Source organism: Monosiga brevicollis, genomic scaffold (genome assembly GCF_000002865.3).
Source record: "Monosiga brevicollis MX1 MONBRscaffold_13 genomic scaffold, whole genome shotgun sequence".
Classification (NCBI taxonomy): Eukaryota; class Choanoflagellata; order Craspedida; family Salpingoecidae; genus Monosiga; species Monosiga brevicollis.
The window spans coordinates 590,863-604,132 of NW_001865050.1; the positions used below are offsets into that span (position 1 = coordinate 590,863).

General features: G+C 53.8%; 3 protein-coding genes across 3 annotated transcripts; 2 read left to right on the top strand and 1 right to left on the bottom strand.

Annotated features, from left to right (window-relative positions):
• Window positions 1-1,451: 1,451 nt before the first annotated feature.
• Window positions 1,452-6,460, top strand: MONBRDRAFT_37432 (uncharacterized protein; the record flags this gene model as incomplete). Its single annotated transcript, XM_001746535.1, has 6 exons — window positions 1,452-1,544; window positions 1,645-1,713; window positions 4,743-5,303; window positions 5,353-5,655; window positions 5,771-5,820; window positions 5,923-6,460. 6 exons carry the CDS (start codon window positions 1,452-1,454, stop codon window positions 6,356-6,358), a joined length of 1,512 nt encoding a protein of 503 aa, XP_001746587.1. The 3' UTR covers window positions 6,359-6,460.
• A 1,731-nt stretch (window positions 6,461-8,191) lies between these two features.
• MONBRDRAFT_26221 (uncharacterized protein) lies at window positions 8,192-10,634 on the top strand (the record flags this gene model as incomplete). Its single annotated transcript, XM_001746536.1, has 5 exons — window positions 8,192-8,516; window positions 8,987-9,085; window positions 9,744-9,835; window positions 10,234-10,322; window positions 10,436-10,634. 5 exons carry the CDS (start codon window positions 8,192-8,194, stop codon window positions 10,632-10,634), a joined length of 804 nt encoding a protein of 267 aa, XP_001746588.1.
• A 145-nt stretch (window positions 10,635-10,779) lies between these two features.
• On the bottom strand, window positions 10,780-13,201 carry MONBRDRAFT_37433 (uncharacterized protein; the record flags this gene model as incomplete). Its single annotated transcript, XM_001746654.1, has 2 exons — window positions 10,780-11,821; window positions 12,017-13,201. The coding sequence occupies 2 exons, from the start codon at window positions 13,199-13,201 to the stop codon at window positions 10,871-10,873; spliced, it is 2,136 nt and encodes a 711-aa protein (XP_001746706.1). The 3' UTR covers window positions 10,780-10,870.
• Between the last annotated feature and the right edge of the window lie 69 nt (window positions 13,202-13,270).

Consider the following 13,270-nt stretch of genomic DNA (forward strand, 5'->3'; position numbering starts at 1 on the left):
GAAAGAGAGAGAGAGAGAGAGAGAGAGAGAGAGAGAGAGAGAGAGAGAGAGAGAGAGAGAGAGAGAGAAAGAGAGAAAGAGCACTCGAATTGAGCAGAGGTCACACACGAGTAGACAAACTCACGCGCTCATGGCAAGCAATGATCCCAGGGTTCGGGCTGTAGGTTGCATGCCATGGCTCAGCATGGCGTTGATGAGACGTTGGCAGCGCTTGTCCTCACCCTGACAAAGCAGCCGCGATAGATAATCGTTTCAGCGTCAGTGGGCGAGGTCAAAAATAGCATGGGCCAGTTGAGACACACTCTCAAAACTGTGGATGTGGGCACCTTATCTGCGCAAGCTTGGACAAGCCGATCAAAGTGTCGACTGGACATGACGATTCCGCTGCGTTGCAAGTTTACAAGAATCTGCTCCGCACGGTCCAGGTTGTTGCTTGACAAATACACATCAAAGTCTGATGCAGCCTGTACATAGACTGGGTCAAAAGAAACGCGATGCCCTTCGTAGAATCCAGCTGTTGTGTAAACGCTAGCATTTTGGTCTCCGGACATGCGTTGCGCTGGAGTGCTGCTGCGCGAAGCAACCGAAGCCAAGCGCATCAGCATGTCCTGCAGGCCGGCGCCCGAGCTGGGCGTCGATTGTCCGGGAGGAGCAGATGCTGCTGAATCGCTCTCAGAGCCAGCATATCGGCGTTGGTCCCATGGCCTCTGTTGTAAAGAAAGCACACGCGTCTCTGCAGTCATTGGCGACGAGATGGCGAGCCGAGAGCGTTGCTGAGCCAAGGTCCGCCATATCTGTCCCGAAGGCTTAAATGCCCGCATTGTCCTCGGCAATCAGGTCAAGCAACCCCTTATCTGTGCTTGCAGGGGATGGACCAAGAGGAACCCGACAGACGTTCACCCTCCACCCCTCTTCCACATTCAACCCCGCGGTCCGCGCGAAGCACACACAACGCCCAACGCCCGTGAGCACGCGTGAGAAAAAAAAAAAAAATTGAGCATCCCACACAAAGCAGAACACTGCACATGTGCTTGGCAGCTTGTTGCAGTTTATCTTACATGCTGACAAACAGTTTCGAGCTGCGTGCGCTACCAGCCGTCAAGGTGAGCGCAAGAAAATGATGACATTGGACTAAAGTGCAGCTTATATCAGACTTCTTGCGGCTCGAGACTGCTCATGACCGTTACACACACACACACACACACACACACACACTCGCTCTCACGACTGAGCCGGGCGCGTCTTGGCATTGTCGCTGTTGTTTCGGGGACCGGAAGCTCAGGACGTCCAACGATCAAGTCGATTTTTTCACGCTGCACAGCGCTATTTCAGCCATCTTCTTTTGCTCTTTGAAGCAAACGCACTCAAACCTACAGGTCAGCTTAGCAATTGACACCAGAGGGGTCGGGGTGGGACCCTGTCACAAACTCACACGATTCGCCCTTGGCAGGATGGACGCACACAAACCTCGCGTCGGAGGACACGAGTTTAACGACTTTGTTGACACCCCTGTTATCGTGGTGGCCAAAGTGTCTGATACCACGGTGTGCATGTGCTCGCAAGCTGCAAATGCCAGAAGGAGGAACAATTCTTGAAATGGCATGCTCAGCATATCATCCTTGCATGATACCTTGCAACTCGCAGATTGCTTCGGCAGCTCAGATTGAATGCAGCGATGGTGCAACGGTGGAGGTTCGCTTCAACGACCCTCAGGTAACAGCAGACGACATCATGCGACACGCCCCTTGAATGGACACGTCCATTGGCTTCATGTTTTGTCGCTGGCTGCACGTGCATTCATCATATTGATGGCCTTCTTGGTATTGTATGTGTGTGCAGAGCGATTTGTCCGCATTTGTTGAGGTCACAGGCAAGGTACTGGATGGCAATGTGATTGAGGGCTGGGCCGTCTCAAACCTGGGCGGGGATTTTGGTATGTTCCTTCATGCATCTAGCTATCTGCGCTTTCTTTTAGTTCTGGCAATCCATGACAATTACTAGCAGCTCAATGAAGTATGACGCTGGACCACAATTTATCTGCAGATTTCGCGACATACGAGGAAGCGCGCAAACTTATCCGCGCTCACCCAGAGCCTTTTCTGGGCAATGAGTAATGGCTCTTTGGTGGTTGCCTCATCTTCCGAACAATGTGCCGTTGGAGGATGCAAGCTTGGCTTTTCTTTGCGAGGCCTCCTGTTCGTCTGCGTCTCAAATGTTTTGTCCTCTCCTGATTCATGCTGGCAAGAGAGCTTGGAGCGGCTGTGCTGCCCATCTCTTCTTCATCAAATTGATTATGACTTTGCTTGACACAACAAGCTTGCTTTGGTCTGGTGATGCAATTGGCTGACTCGCAGCAACAGCAGATGTGCAGAAGACACACCGCGCCAAGTGAAAATAAGAAAGGGGGAGATTCAATCACAGCAGCATGCATACAGATATAGTACACCCGAAGCTACAGCTGCGCGTTGGTAGTTGCCCCTGATCGGGCAAACCCATGCAACGACAAAGTGACACCACTGCCATGGTCGTGGAGGTAAAATAATAATGATAATTATAATCGTGTAAGAATGGATCGAATGGCATGAAAGAAGAAACAAAATCAAAACGACACAAAAAAAAAAAAAAAAAAAAAAAAAGGAAAAACACACCAGGGCATTCACGTGAAACACAGGTCAGGCTGTCAAGCAGATGCAGGTGGGGTGACACGCAGGTCGTTGACTGGTTGCGCATCACACGATGGTGCTCTGAACTCGATTCCAATCAAAGTCTGAAGGCTCGAGCGAGGTGTTTTGTTGCCGCGTTGAAGGGCTCGAAGAAGTGGAGTGCTCCTTTGCAGCAGGCGAGGGAGTGGCTCTTAAAGAGCCTGGGCTCGGACTTTCGCAAATAAAATCGGGAATTGGTGCTGCGGGACATGAGAACCAGGATTGCTCAGCTTTCAGAGTAGTTTCAATATCTAGCAGCGTGGCTCGGCATCGAGGATCGGGATGTAGCATGCACAGCAATAGCTTTTGCAGTGCGGGTGTTAACAGCTCAAAGTTTTGTGCATCGGAGAACTGGCCGCGCGTCTGAAAGATCAAGTAGGATCGGTCATGCCACAGGGCTCGATCCCAGGGAAGATTAGCAAAGAGCATGGCATAAAAGACCAGCCCAATGGCCCAGACGTCTTGTGCTGTACTGCATGGTTCACCTCGCAAGAGCTCCGGAGCCATGTACAACTCAGTGCCGGGAATGTGGTGTGCGTGACGAAACCCCTTCGGATGCACGGTGCCAAAATCATGCAGAACTAGATTGCCTTGGGCATCAAGAAGACAGTTTTCAGGCTTGATGTCACCATGCACTAGGCCCCTCTGACTCAGAGCCCATGCAGCTTGGACCAACTGGAGCATCCATCGCCGAGCTGAGGCCTGATCAAGAACCTTGGTGGCATCAGGGCGTGCATACTCAAAGATGGAGCCTTCTGGCATGTAAGGAAAAACCAATACAGCCCGACCATCTGCCAGCTCAAAAGCTTCAAGAAGTTGGGCTAGACCCGCAGCTGGATACTCGGCAAGTAACTGAAGAGCTTTTATTTCAGCGCAGATGGCAGGATCGTTGAGCCCCTTCTTGAAGACTTTGAGTGCCACCGCTGTACCCTGAGCGATATGAATCGCCTGGTGGACCGTGGCGCTGGCACCGGTACCAATGCAGGCCCGAACAAAGTACTTCCGATCGACCACGGTCGGCAGTCGGTCGTGAGGAGAAAGAGCCATCGCCAACTCTTGGGACACAACCGCACAGTGATCCGGTTGCCCAGAGGCATGACCCCAAAGCCTGAGCGGCGAGGGTGTTGAGAATTGAGGCAGCCCAGCAACATTCAAAGCGACCCTCACAACTCGTGATGGCGCAAAAGTGAGTGACCAATAATGAGTGCCATCTCTGCTTGCCACCGAACGCCACGACCTGGACAAGAAACATCTGCATCGTGGTTCCCGTTTGGCGCGTGTGCGGTTCCACGGCTTCATTCTGCCAAGTCCATCACGGCAGCACGCGCTTGCCTTGATATGACTGACCACCTTTATTCATCATGGTTCGTCACCCTGTAGGCAGTTTGGGCACCCACCGCTCACCAAGTAGCAAAAGCATCTGTAGGAACCTACAAAGCACGTTGTTGCATCGTTCGCTGTTGCTACTCTTCCTTTGCAACACGCCAACGCGCTCTCGTCGCTTCCTGTTGGGCCAACAAGCCTGTACGGTAGGAGCAACCAGTAGGACCAGACCATAGATCATAGACTAGCTTGTGAGGATAGATTGAAAGATGGCGCTTTTGGCATGCGACTCACTGTTGCAGAGCCAGATACACCCCTCGTCTTGCCGTTAAATTGGGGGAGCCACACACTTCCGAGCAACCTCTGGACAACCGGGGCGCGAAGTGCAATTCAACGCCAAACATCCCCAGCAAGTGGACAAAAGTGTGAAAACAGCTAAAATGAACACTAGTTGTGAATTTTAGAAAAAAAAAATTTGACGGCCGTCACACCAACGAACGAACGGGTCGGAAGCTCACCGGCGTTCAACGGACCTGATGGAGGAGCTTCAGCCTCGATCAACGGGCCCGCAACCCACCCCGGTACGAAGGCAGGCTCGCCCAGTCCAAGTCTGATGCTTGAGAACAAGAAAGGCCGACCTCTATGACCGCAACACTTTTAAATCTCTTGCTTTTCGAACCACCGACCTCTCATGATTCCGTTTGCCTCGTCTCGCAGATGCCGACATCACCCTCGCGCTCGCTGCAGGCGTCCGTTGTACGGTCCCCCATGCACAGTTCTCACCAAGGACACGAGGTTCGAGCGACCAAAGCACCTATTGCACACGCTGATCGCTCAAGCAAGGCCGGCAAGGGCGCACGGATTGTGCCATCTCGCTACATGAGCGCCAGCACCACTAGCTCCCGCCGAGAGTCCACCAGTGCCACAGGTGGTCTTGCCAGCAGACCCACGACAACGAAAGACTCAAAAGAATCTCGTCAGATTCGATCCGCGCTGCCCGCAGCCCACCGCTCTTCCATCAAACGAACCACTGGTAGCAGCCGTACTTCTGCTGCTCCCGCTTCCAAGCCTGCCGCATCTTCGAGTCATGGGCCCAGCACATCCCAACGTTCCCGCGGTGGGCCAACGCGCAGTCGAACCTCTGCTGCTGCAGCCACTGGTGGCTCTACCACCGATACCAATCTTCTTACCCAACAAAATACCGAGTTTGAGCTCGCCAAGGTCTACCTGCTCGGCCTGCCCCTCGCTGCAGAGCTCGTAGCCTCATCTACGCGCAGAGTCTGTTCTCACCAGCGCATGTTTATGTGTCCTTGCCATTGATCTTTAGTGTGCTGCAGTCCAGTGGGCCTTTGTGCTGGCCAACGTTTCGGAGCAATTTCAAGCGCAACAAGAGACTCTGCAAGAGGAGCTGACAGATCTGCGCAATGCCGTTTGTACGTGTCTTCTGCCTTTGCCTTTCCTCACCGCTTGGTCAGATGACCGAAAGGGCAACCCCTTTGAGCGCATGATACTCGCTTATCAAGGCTTTTTTTCACCTTCAGATGCTCTTCAGCGTCAATTTGCATCAGCCCAGCTTGACCTTCAGCGACAGCAGCTCGTTCGCAAAGTCATGCAGCTTCAAGCCGCCCAAGTCAGCCGGCCGTCCCCGCTTCATTCTTCCTCTTTTACGTGACAGGTGGCAAACCTCTGCTTTCAAGGTTTTGAAGACTCAGTCTGCCTGATCTTCCTTCTTGCTTCACCTACAGGAGCCGTTGCAGCGATCCCAAGCTCTGCTAACGCAATCCCTCCAGCTGCGGTCTGTGCCCTTGGGCAAAGCTTCTTGTCCCCATTTTTTTTTTTTTTTTTTTTTTTTTTTTTTGACGGCTCTGCAAGCTGACGCTGATCATCTCCATCTTAGAACCATGTATCAAGCAGTTGAACAGGCACAACATGGTGTCACACTGCAAGGATGTAAACCAGTCCAGCCAAGTCAGTCTCATCAAACTCATTTTTATTGCTTGTGTGTGTGCAATTTTCATCCGAGATGTTCATCCATTGTCCCTTGGTTCACTCCGCTTGTTCTGCTGCAACAATCCAACACGAACCTGGGGCTGGGCACACCATCAGCGGACCTGCAGCGCGCTTTAGTGCACCTAGACCAGGCCATCGCAGGTCACCAGCCTCTCAACCAAAATGAGGTGGTGCAACTGAGCAGACATCATCAGCTCTTGGCCTCACGTCAGGCCGAATTACATGCCCTCGAGCAGCAGCTCCGTGCTTGTGAGCAAGATGCCGTGGAGCTGTGCAGCCGAGTGATGACAGACGCAACTCCGCGCGTTACCATTCGCTGGTAGACATCCTTGAGGCTGCTCCTTGTGAGACAGTTTTTGTTATGATCGATTTCGTGCTTTACGCATCGACAACACTCATTCTACTATGATTGATTAAAGAAGAAGATAAAAATAATAACATGATTCTGATTTCTTTTCTACGAGCCCACCTTTCGAAACACCCGAGGCCTTACGACGTATCCGGTTCAGCACTGCCACGCATGTCCGCCACGGATAAATCACGAAAACGCGCCACCTGTGAGAGCATATCCATTGGTTAGCCAGCACATGCATCCATCAAGTACAGCGTATTCGTGTGTCTGCGTGCGTGTTGTCTTTATTACACATGGCGCCACGTTCTCCTCAACCTTGAGACGCACCCGGTAAGCGTTGACCAGACCTGAAGGCCAGGCTACATCGCACCAGGCTCCGCGGCAGCGAAGGACAAAGCCTACAACATTGGGACCACCATCCTGGTCTCCCCAAGACCTTGAGAATATGACAATGGTGAGCGGCATGAGCAACCAGTGAGAAGGCGATGATGGCCCGAGGCTGCGAAGAAAGCGCCGACAAACCAATCGGGCCCGCGAACAACGGGAAGATTCTTGACAGCAATAGCCGACGTCACGTGCATTCCGGGGAGGGCAATGATTTGCAGCGCCCGCGCTGCATACCACCAGTCCGGCCCTCCATGTGCCTAAGCGCATTATCGTTGTGAGCCGGCAGCTCATAGATTCATATGCATTGCAGCTAGGCGGGATCGCAGGTCAAGCCAGAAAAAAAACAGGAAAATGACGACAACAAACCACGACTCGGATGGGCAAATCGTCGCTCTGATCGTTGGCTGCCACCCAACCAGCTTTTAAAGGCTCCAAAGGTCCATCAGTCTGTTCTCCCAGCAGACTGCGATTGAGAACGACGACATCACCGATGCAGGGAGCGCGGACAGCATCAACAACCGAAAGTCGCAGGTGCAAGGCGACGGCCGCAGATACGGGGCATTGATCATTGGGCAGAGTCAAATCAGCAGGGGTGGCCGTGACGGTCATATCGCGCAGGGCTGACTCAAGAGCTGCAAGGCGAGCAAAGAGATCGTTCAGCTGGTTTTTCAACTGCTTGTTCTCACCACGCAGATCCTGAACGGTCGTGCAGAGAGCAGCGACGCACGCATGACTCTGCAGGGCACCACGCCGCACGACCACGCCGCATTGCGAGCAAGCAATGCGAGTGGCTGCACAGGTGGCCAAGTGCTGACGCAAGTCGGCCACGGGTACGAGCTCTTGACAAGGGACATTGGGACAGGGGTACTGCTCGTGCGCACAAGTCTGCAAGTGCTCGCCCAGTTCATCGAGACAGAGCATGGCTGAGCAGCCAAGCGTGGTGTTGGGGCAAAGAACGGGGGCTGCATCGACCAGTTCGCGGGCCAAGAGGGCCGAGCGAGCTGGTCGCTCTACCAAGTCATCGCGGCAGACCGGACAAGTAGATCTGGCTTCACAAGCGCGCTCGATGCAAAGCTGGCAGAAAATGTGCTGTGCATGGCACATGGTTGCTGATCGCACAATCAGGCCGCAGATTGGGCACCTGAGCGAGTTGAGCAGCCGCTCGTTAAGCTGAAACAGCTCCAGCGGCCAACCTTCCGAACCCTCGAGCAATTCACCATGGTTGTGGCGCAAGCAGTCGGTTAAATAGGCCTGCAAGCCTTCATCTGTCAACAGCACCTTATCTTCGACCGCTGCCGCTTCAAGGTCTTCTGATACACCCGGTTCCTTCTCCAAGAGGTCATTGCGCTCATTGGACACGCGAACCAGACTCCCTCGAACCGCCCCGTCAAGCAGGGATGCGTTTGTAGAGGAGGCCATGTCCTCAACTGACGCCGTCCTATCCCGAGCCAAGGCCCCGAGCCGAGTTGGCCCTGCCCAGCGAGCCAGCCACGTTCTTCTGATGATCAAGTCATGCGGAAACCACACACTGCCCAATACAAGCACGATAAGAGATAAAAAAAAGTGTGAGACAGACAGACAGAGAGAGAGAGAGAGAGAGAAAGAAAAAGACAGCAAAAAACACAAAGGGACAAAGAGAGAGACAGAGACAGAGACAGAGAGACAGACAGAGACAGAGACAGAGAGAGAGAGAGAGACAGAGACAGAGAGACAGAGGCAGAGAGAGTTCATCTCAAAGAAAAGTGCGTGACATCGAGTTGATGGATCGTGATTTGGGCGAAATTTGAAGCCAGTGGGGGGGGGGAGGGGGGGGTTACAAGTGGCTGCGCCCTGCCTGGTGGTTTCATCCATATCTGCGGCTGACTGCTTACACGAGGGCACAGACGAGTTGGTGTAGAGATAGTCGTGCTCTCAATTTCGCTTTGGTGTCAAGTTGTTGCAAGATGGCAACGCGTCGACTCATGTCCAGCACCCAGCTGCAAAGGGCAACCAAGGTGCGTCCTCATTGGCGAGGCAAAAAGACCTGCGCATCAGCCCAAGATCGACGTGTACCTCGACCGGTGCCCGCTACAGACCTACCCAGTCTAAAAGATTCTCCCCCAGGTCTGTCATGCCGGTAACAGGGGCTCCATTGGCCACATTACTGTTAGAGCTACCGTACTCCTTGTGCTCACCGCCCCTTCTCTCACGCTATTGATCTCGACCTGATTAGAAGCGTTTTCGATGGCGACAACAGCGCGTGGTGGAAGCTTTGAGGTATCGCGTGAAGTCATGCAAAGCTGGCACCACAACGGTTACATTGTAGTCCGCAGTAAGCTGTCTGCCGCCTGTCGGCTTTAAACTCGCGTATGCCCTGCGATCGGGCTGACTATCCAACCCCCCTTGTCATGTGATGCCGCACAGGTCTTTTATGCCCCGAGGAGCTTGCCCGGATTAAAGATACCCTCGAAAACAGCTCAGCAATTACGTCAGCCCGCCGACTCCTGCAGCCCCCCCACCTTTAAGCGTTGAAACGTGCCTCTTGTTTTGGCTCACGCGCATGATGCGTCTGTCGGCTTGATCGTGCGCGCGATAGAGCCAATGCATTTGAAGTAGACGATGGTGCCCAGCGCAAGAGCAAGCTCTGTCTGTGGAACCAACCTGGACGCGATGTTACCGGCCAGTTGGTCAGGACTGAGAAGGTCTAGCACCCAGAAAGCGTTCCATGGGTTCGCCGTGGCGCACCAGAAAGAGAGATTGAGATATCTAATGACACTTCAAACTCGTATCATAGGTCGCAGGGACGGCGGCCCAGCTTTTGGGTGGCGAAGTATACCACTACCACACCAAGTTGATGATGAAATCAGAGTTTACGGGCGGAAGATTTGCTTGGCATCAAGATTACGGTGGATACCTTGACTGCCACACTGGTGCCGGTTCAGCCAAAAGCCTTTCCTCACGCCGCTTCTTAATCCCATGCTGTCCGACAGGCTACTGGTACAAGAATTGCATTCCTTTCCCTCAAATGTTGACAGCGTTTGTTGCCATCGATCGCTGTAGCACTGAAAACGGCTGCATGCAGGTCTGCACACTTGTTCGCCACTCACGAGAGCAACGGCTCTCTTGCCAAGCTTTGTGCATTATGAGTGACCTCTGCATTCCTCGCCTTGCTTCCAAGATGCGATGGCCATGACCTTCTCATGGCTGGCTACTTTGTACCTTGTTGGAGGGCGGCAGGTTTTGCGTGGCTCGCACCATGCTGGCCGGATTGACCATGTCATGGTGGGTGGCCAAACGGGCGCTGATATGGAGCGAGTGGCCTTTCTCCAACAGGTGGCGTAGAACTTGCGTCGGGTCGCCCCTGACCCACTTTAAATTACCGTGCCGGGATCTTGCACCCTGTCAAGGCAGCCAAGACATGATACGCCTGTTCCGCACCTGACCATTTTTTCTCGCTGCTTGCATGCGGATGTATTTCAGGAGCTGCCGGAGGATCATGTCGCCTTGGCTCCGGGCGATTGTCTCTTCTTTCACTGCAATCTTTTGCACAAGAGCAACGCCAACACGAGGTGGGTACTGACTCCCCTGCCCGACACCACAATCATCCCCGTTGCTCTCGTTGCTCTCATGACCTTGATGCATGCCTTCTCTTGTTGTATCTTTTGGCACCTGACAATCACAGTCCGCATCGTCGCTGGGCTTTTCTGTGTGCTTACAATCGCGCATCCAACAACCCACACCAGGAGCATCACCATCCCTTCTATACGCCCCTCGAGACAGTGTCCAACTCGGCCCTCCTCTCCTGCACCACAGCAACTGACATGGGGGACAAGGACTTCCTCGATCCCGCTGATGACCGCACAGCCATTGCTGCTCGGTAACTTGCACCCAAGCAATCGATTATAGATCGACAGTCTCGAACATGGTCTCCTCACCTTTGGGTCAAACATGGGCGTACAACATGTGCTTTGTTTCTTTTGTGGATACGCACACATCACTTGGCATGATGGAAGCTTTGCCGCAAAATTCTAGACAGCGGTGCTATTGAATTTTCATGTGAGCAGGAGGCTCACCCCCAAGAGGCGGCCAAGTAGTCTGCGCTAGGTCGGGATTGGCATTAGACGAGATTGCGTATCTCCCGCACGACCTGGCTTTCGGACAAGAAAGTCACATCTGAGCCCAGAGGATTATACGTGGGCATTGATGCTGTCAACGCCCACCGATCCGGCAAGGCACCTTGGCGCTTCAACTCGGGTAGGAAGCCACTCAGAGGAGAGGCACCCGCCTTGCACACATCAGCAAACAGGACGGGTACGCCGGCAAAGTCAGAGTTGAGCGCTTGCTTCAACCCTTGTGGCACACGGCTCAAGTACGGCGAATCAATGACAGCCACGTTGAGGCCATGCTCTTTGTGGAGCATCTCACGTGCGACCAAGCTCGTTGGCACCCCAGTGGAGTACGTGACGACGACGGCGTCGAAGGGGGTCGCAATCGCCTCGCCCTCTGGCGTCTCGGTTCCGTACACCATGACATCTTCCAAGCTGAGGCGCTCTGGATGATCCTCCAGGGCAAACTTCCAAGCTTCATCGCCGTTGACGACATGGCGACGGTTCAACAAGGCCGTTGAATCAACCAACATGACAACCCGGCCTTGTTTGGCCAGATAGAGCGCATTAGACATGCCACGCTGCCAGTCGCGACCGTTGCTATAGCAGACAACATCCAGTCCTGGCATGAGATGTATTTGGTTGTGTGTATGGTAGTTGCCACCAAAGATGCCAGGGCCAAAGCCCTGAAGGCGGATGATCATGCCATTTTGCTGTTGCCCTTTGGTGAGCCAGCTCATGATGGCTGCTTCGGTCAGCATGTCAAAGCCGCAATCCAGGTATTTGGCGTATGGTATTTCAACAATAGGCACAAGCCCAGCTTGGGCATAGCCCATGCCACACGCCAGCAGTGAGGTTTCATCTGGAGGAAAATCGGCTACGCGCAACGGGTACTGCCGGGCAAGGCCATCCGTCACAAGATAGTATCCACCATGACACACGTCCTCGCCAATGTACACGACCTGTGGCCAAACGTCACCATGGTGAGAAGAGATGGAAATGGAACGGCACTTGCCTGCACCATGCTGGATCGCCCATTGAGGCACACACACACACACACACACACACACACACACACACACACACACACACACACACACACACACACACACACAAAGGCCCAACAATCAGGTGGATAATACGAGTGGAAGCCCGACCTCTTCGTTCTGGCGCAAACAGTCATCGAGTGATTTGGTCATGCACTTGCGCATGACTTGGCGCACAGGAGTGTCTGTTCCGTCTCGTCCCACGTGTTCATGGCGCACATGGCCAGCCCAGCCGAGGGGGGCCACATTACCCGTCACAGATTCGTTGTCTGTTGCGGCGTCGCTCATGGATGGTGCCGCCTGCGGCTCGCTGTCTGGATTGGTGGTGGGAAACATGTCCGAGGGTGCATTGACACGCTTCATGAGCTGCGTGGCGCTCACGGGCGACTCTTCGCTCGCCTGGGCAAAAGCATCGATAGTTTGTGACTGGAGATCTTGCAGTGTGCGTAGCAGATTCGCCTCATCCATGACCCCCATCTCAATGGCTTGTGCGCAGGCGTCTAACCGGGAAGTAGCAAACGTACACACAATCGATCTGTTGGTGAGCATGAAGCTAGGAGAAATGTTAAACGAGCCAAAGCTTGTCACCGGAGTGCAGGGTAGCAAAACGGCTGAGAACTGACATGTGATTGGGCTGGTGCTTGCAAAGCGGCTGATTTCTTCGGGTGTGAGATAGGCATTCTGACGATCGGTAGCGGCGTGACCGAAGCGACGAGGCATGTTATTCATCATCAAAACCACGGGCGAGCTGGTGTCGCGAGCTCGTTTGATGGCCTTTTCTGTGGCATTCCACATGGAGACCATGTCACGCCCGTCGCAGATGAAGTGTGGGAAGGGAAGATGGTTGATGAAACTGTCCAGGAGCCAGCCCTGGCCTTTAAGTGAAATGCTGAGGTCGTTGTTGGAAATAGCAAACACCACGGGACACTTGAACTTGCGATGGCGTGCGTACTCGGCCAGGGTGAGGGCTGAGGCTGTGTGGGAATTGCTGACCGAGCCATCACCCAGGCTGACGAAAGAAACAAAGTCATGCTCGAAGCGACAAGGTACGCGCAAATGATGTGCCAGGGTGGCACCCAGAGCACGACCGACGGCAGGTCCACACTGAGAAGCCAGCGTGGAAGTCACGATGAAGCTATAGTCATCACCGCCCAGAGAGCAGTGCACACCACCTGTGACTGGGTCGCGCGCCGATACGGTGTGACCGCGCGCACGATCCAAGAGGACTTGTGACAATGGCTTTTTCCGCAGGTGCCGAGACAGCTGGGCAGCCAGATGTCGGTAGTGCAGGGCCATGCTGTCAGTTTCACGCAGGAGAAGTCCTGCCACACTCATCATCTCCTCGCCACAAGGACCGATGGTGTA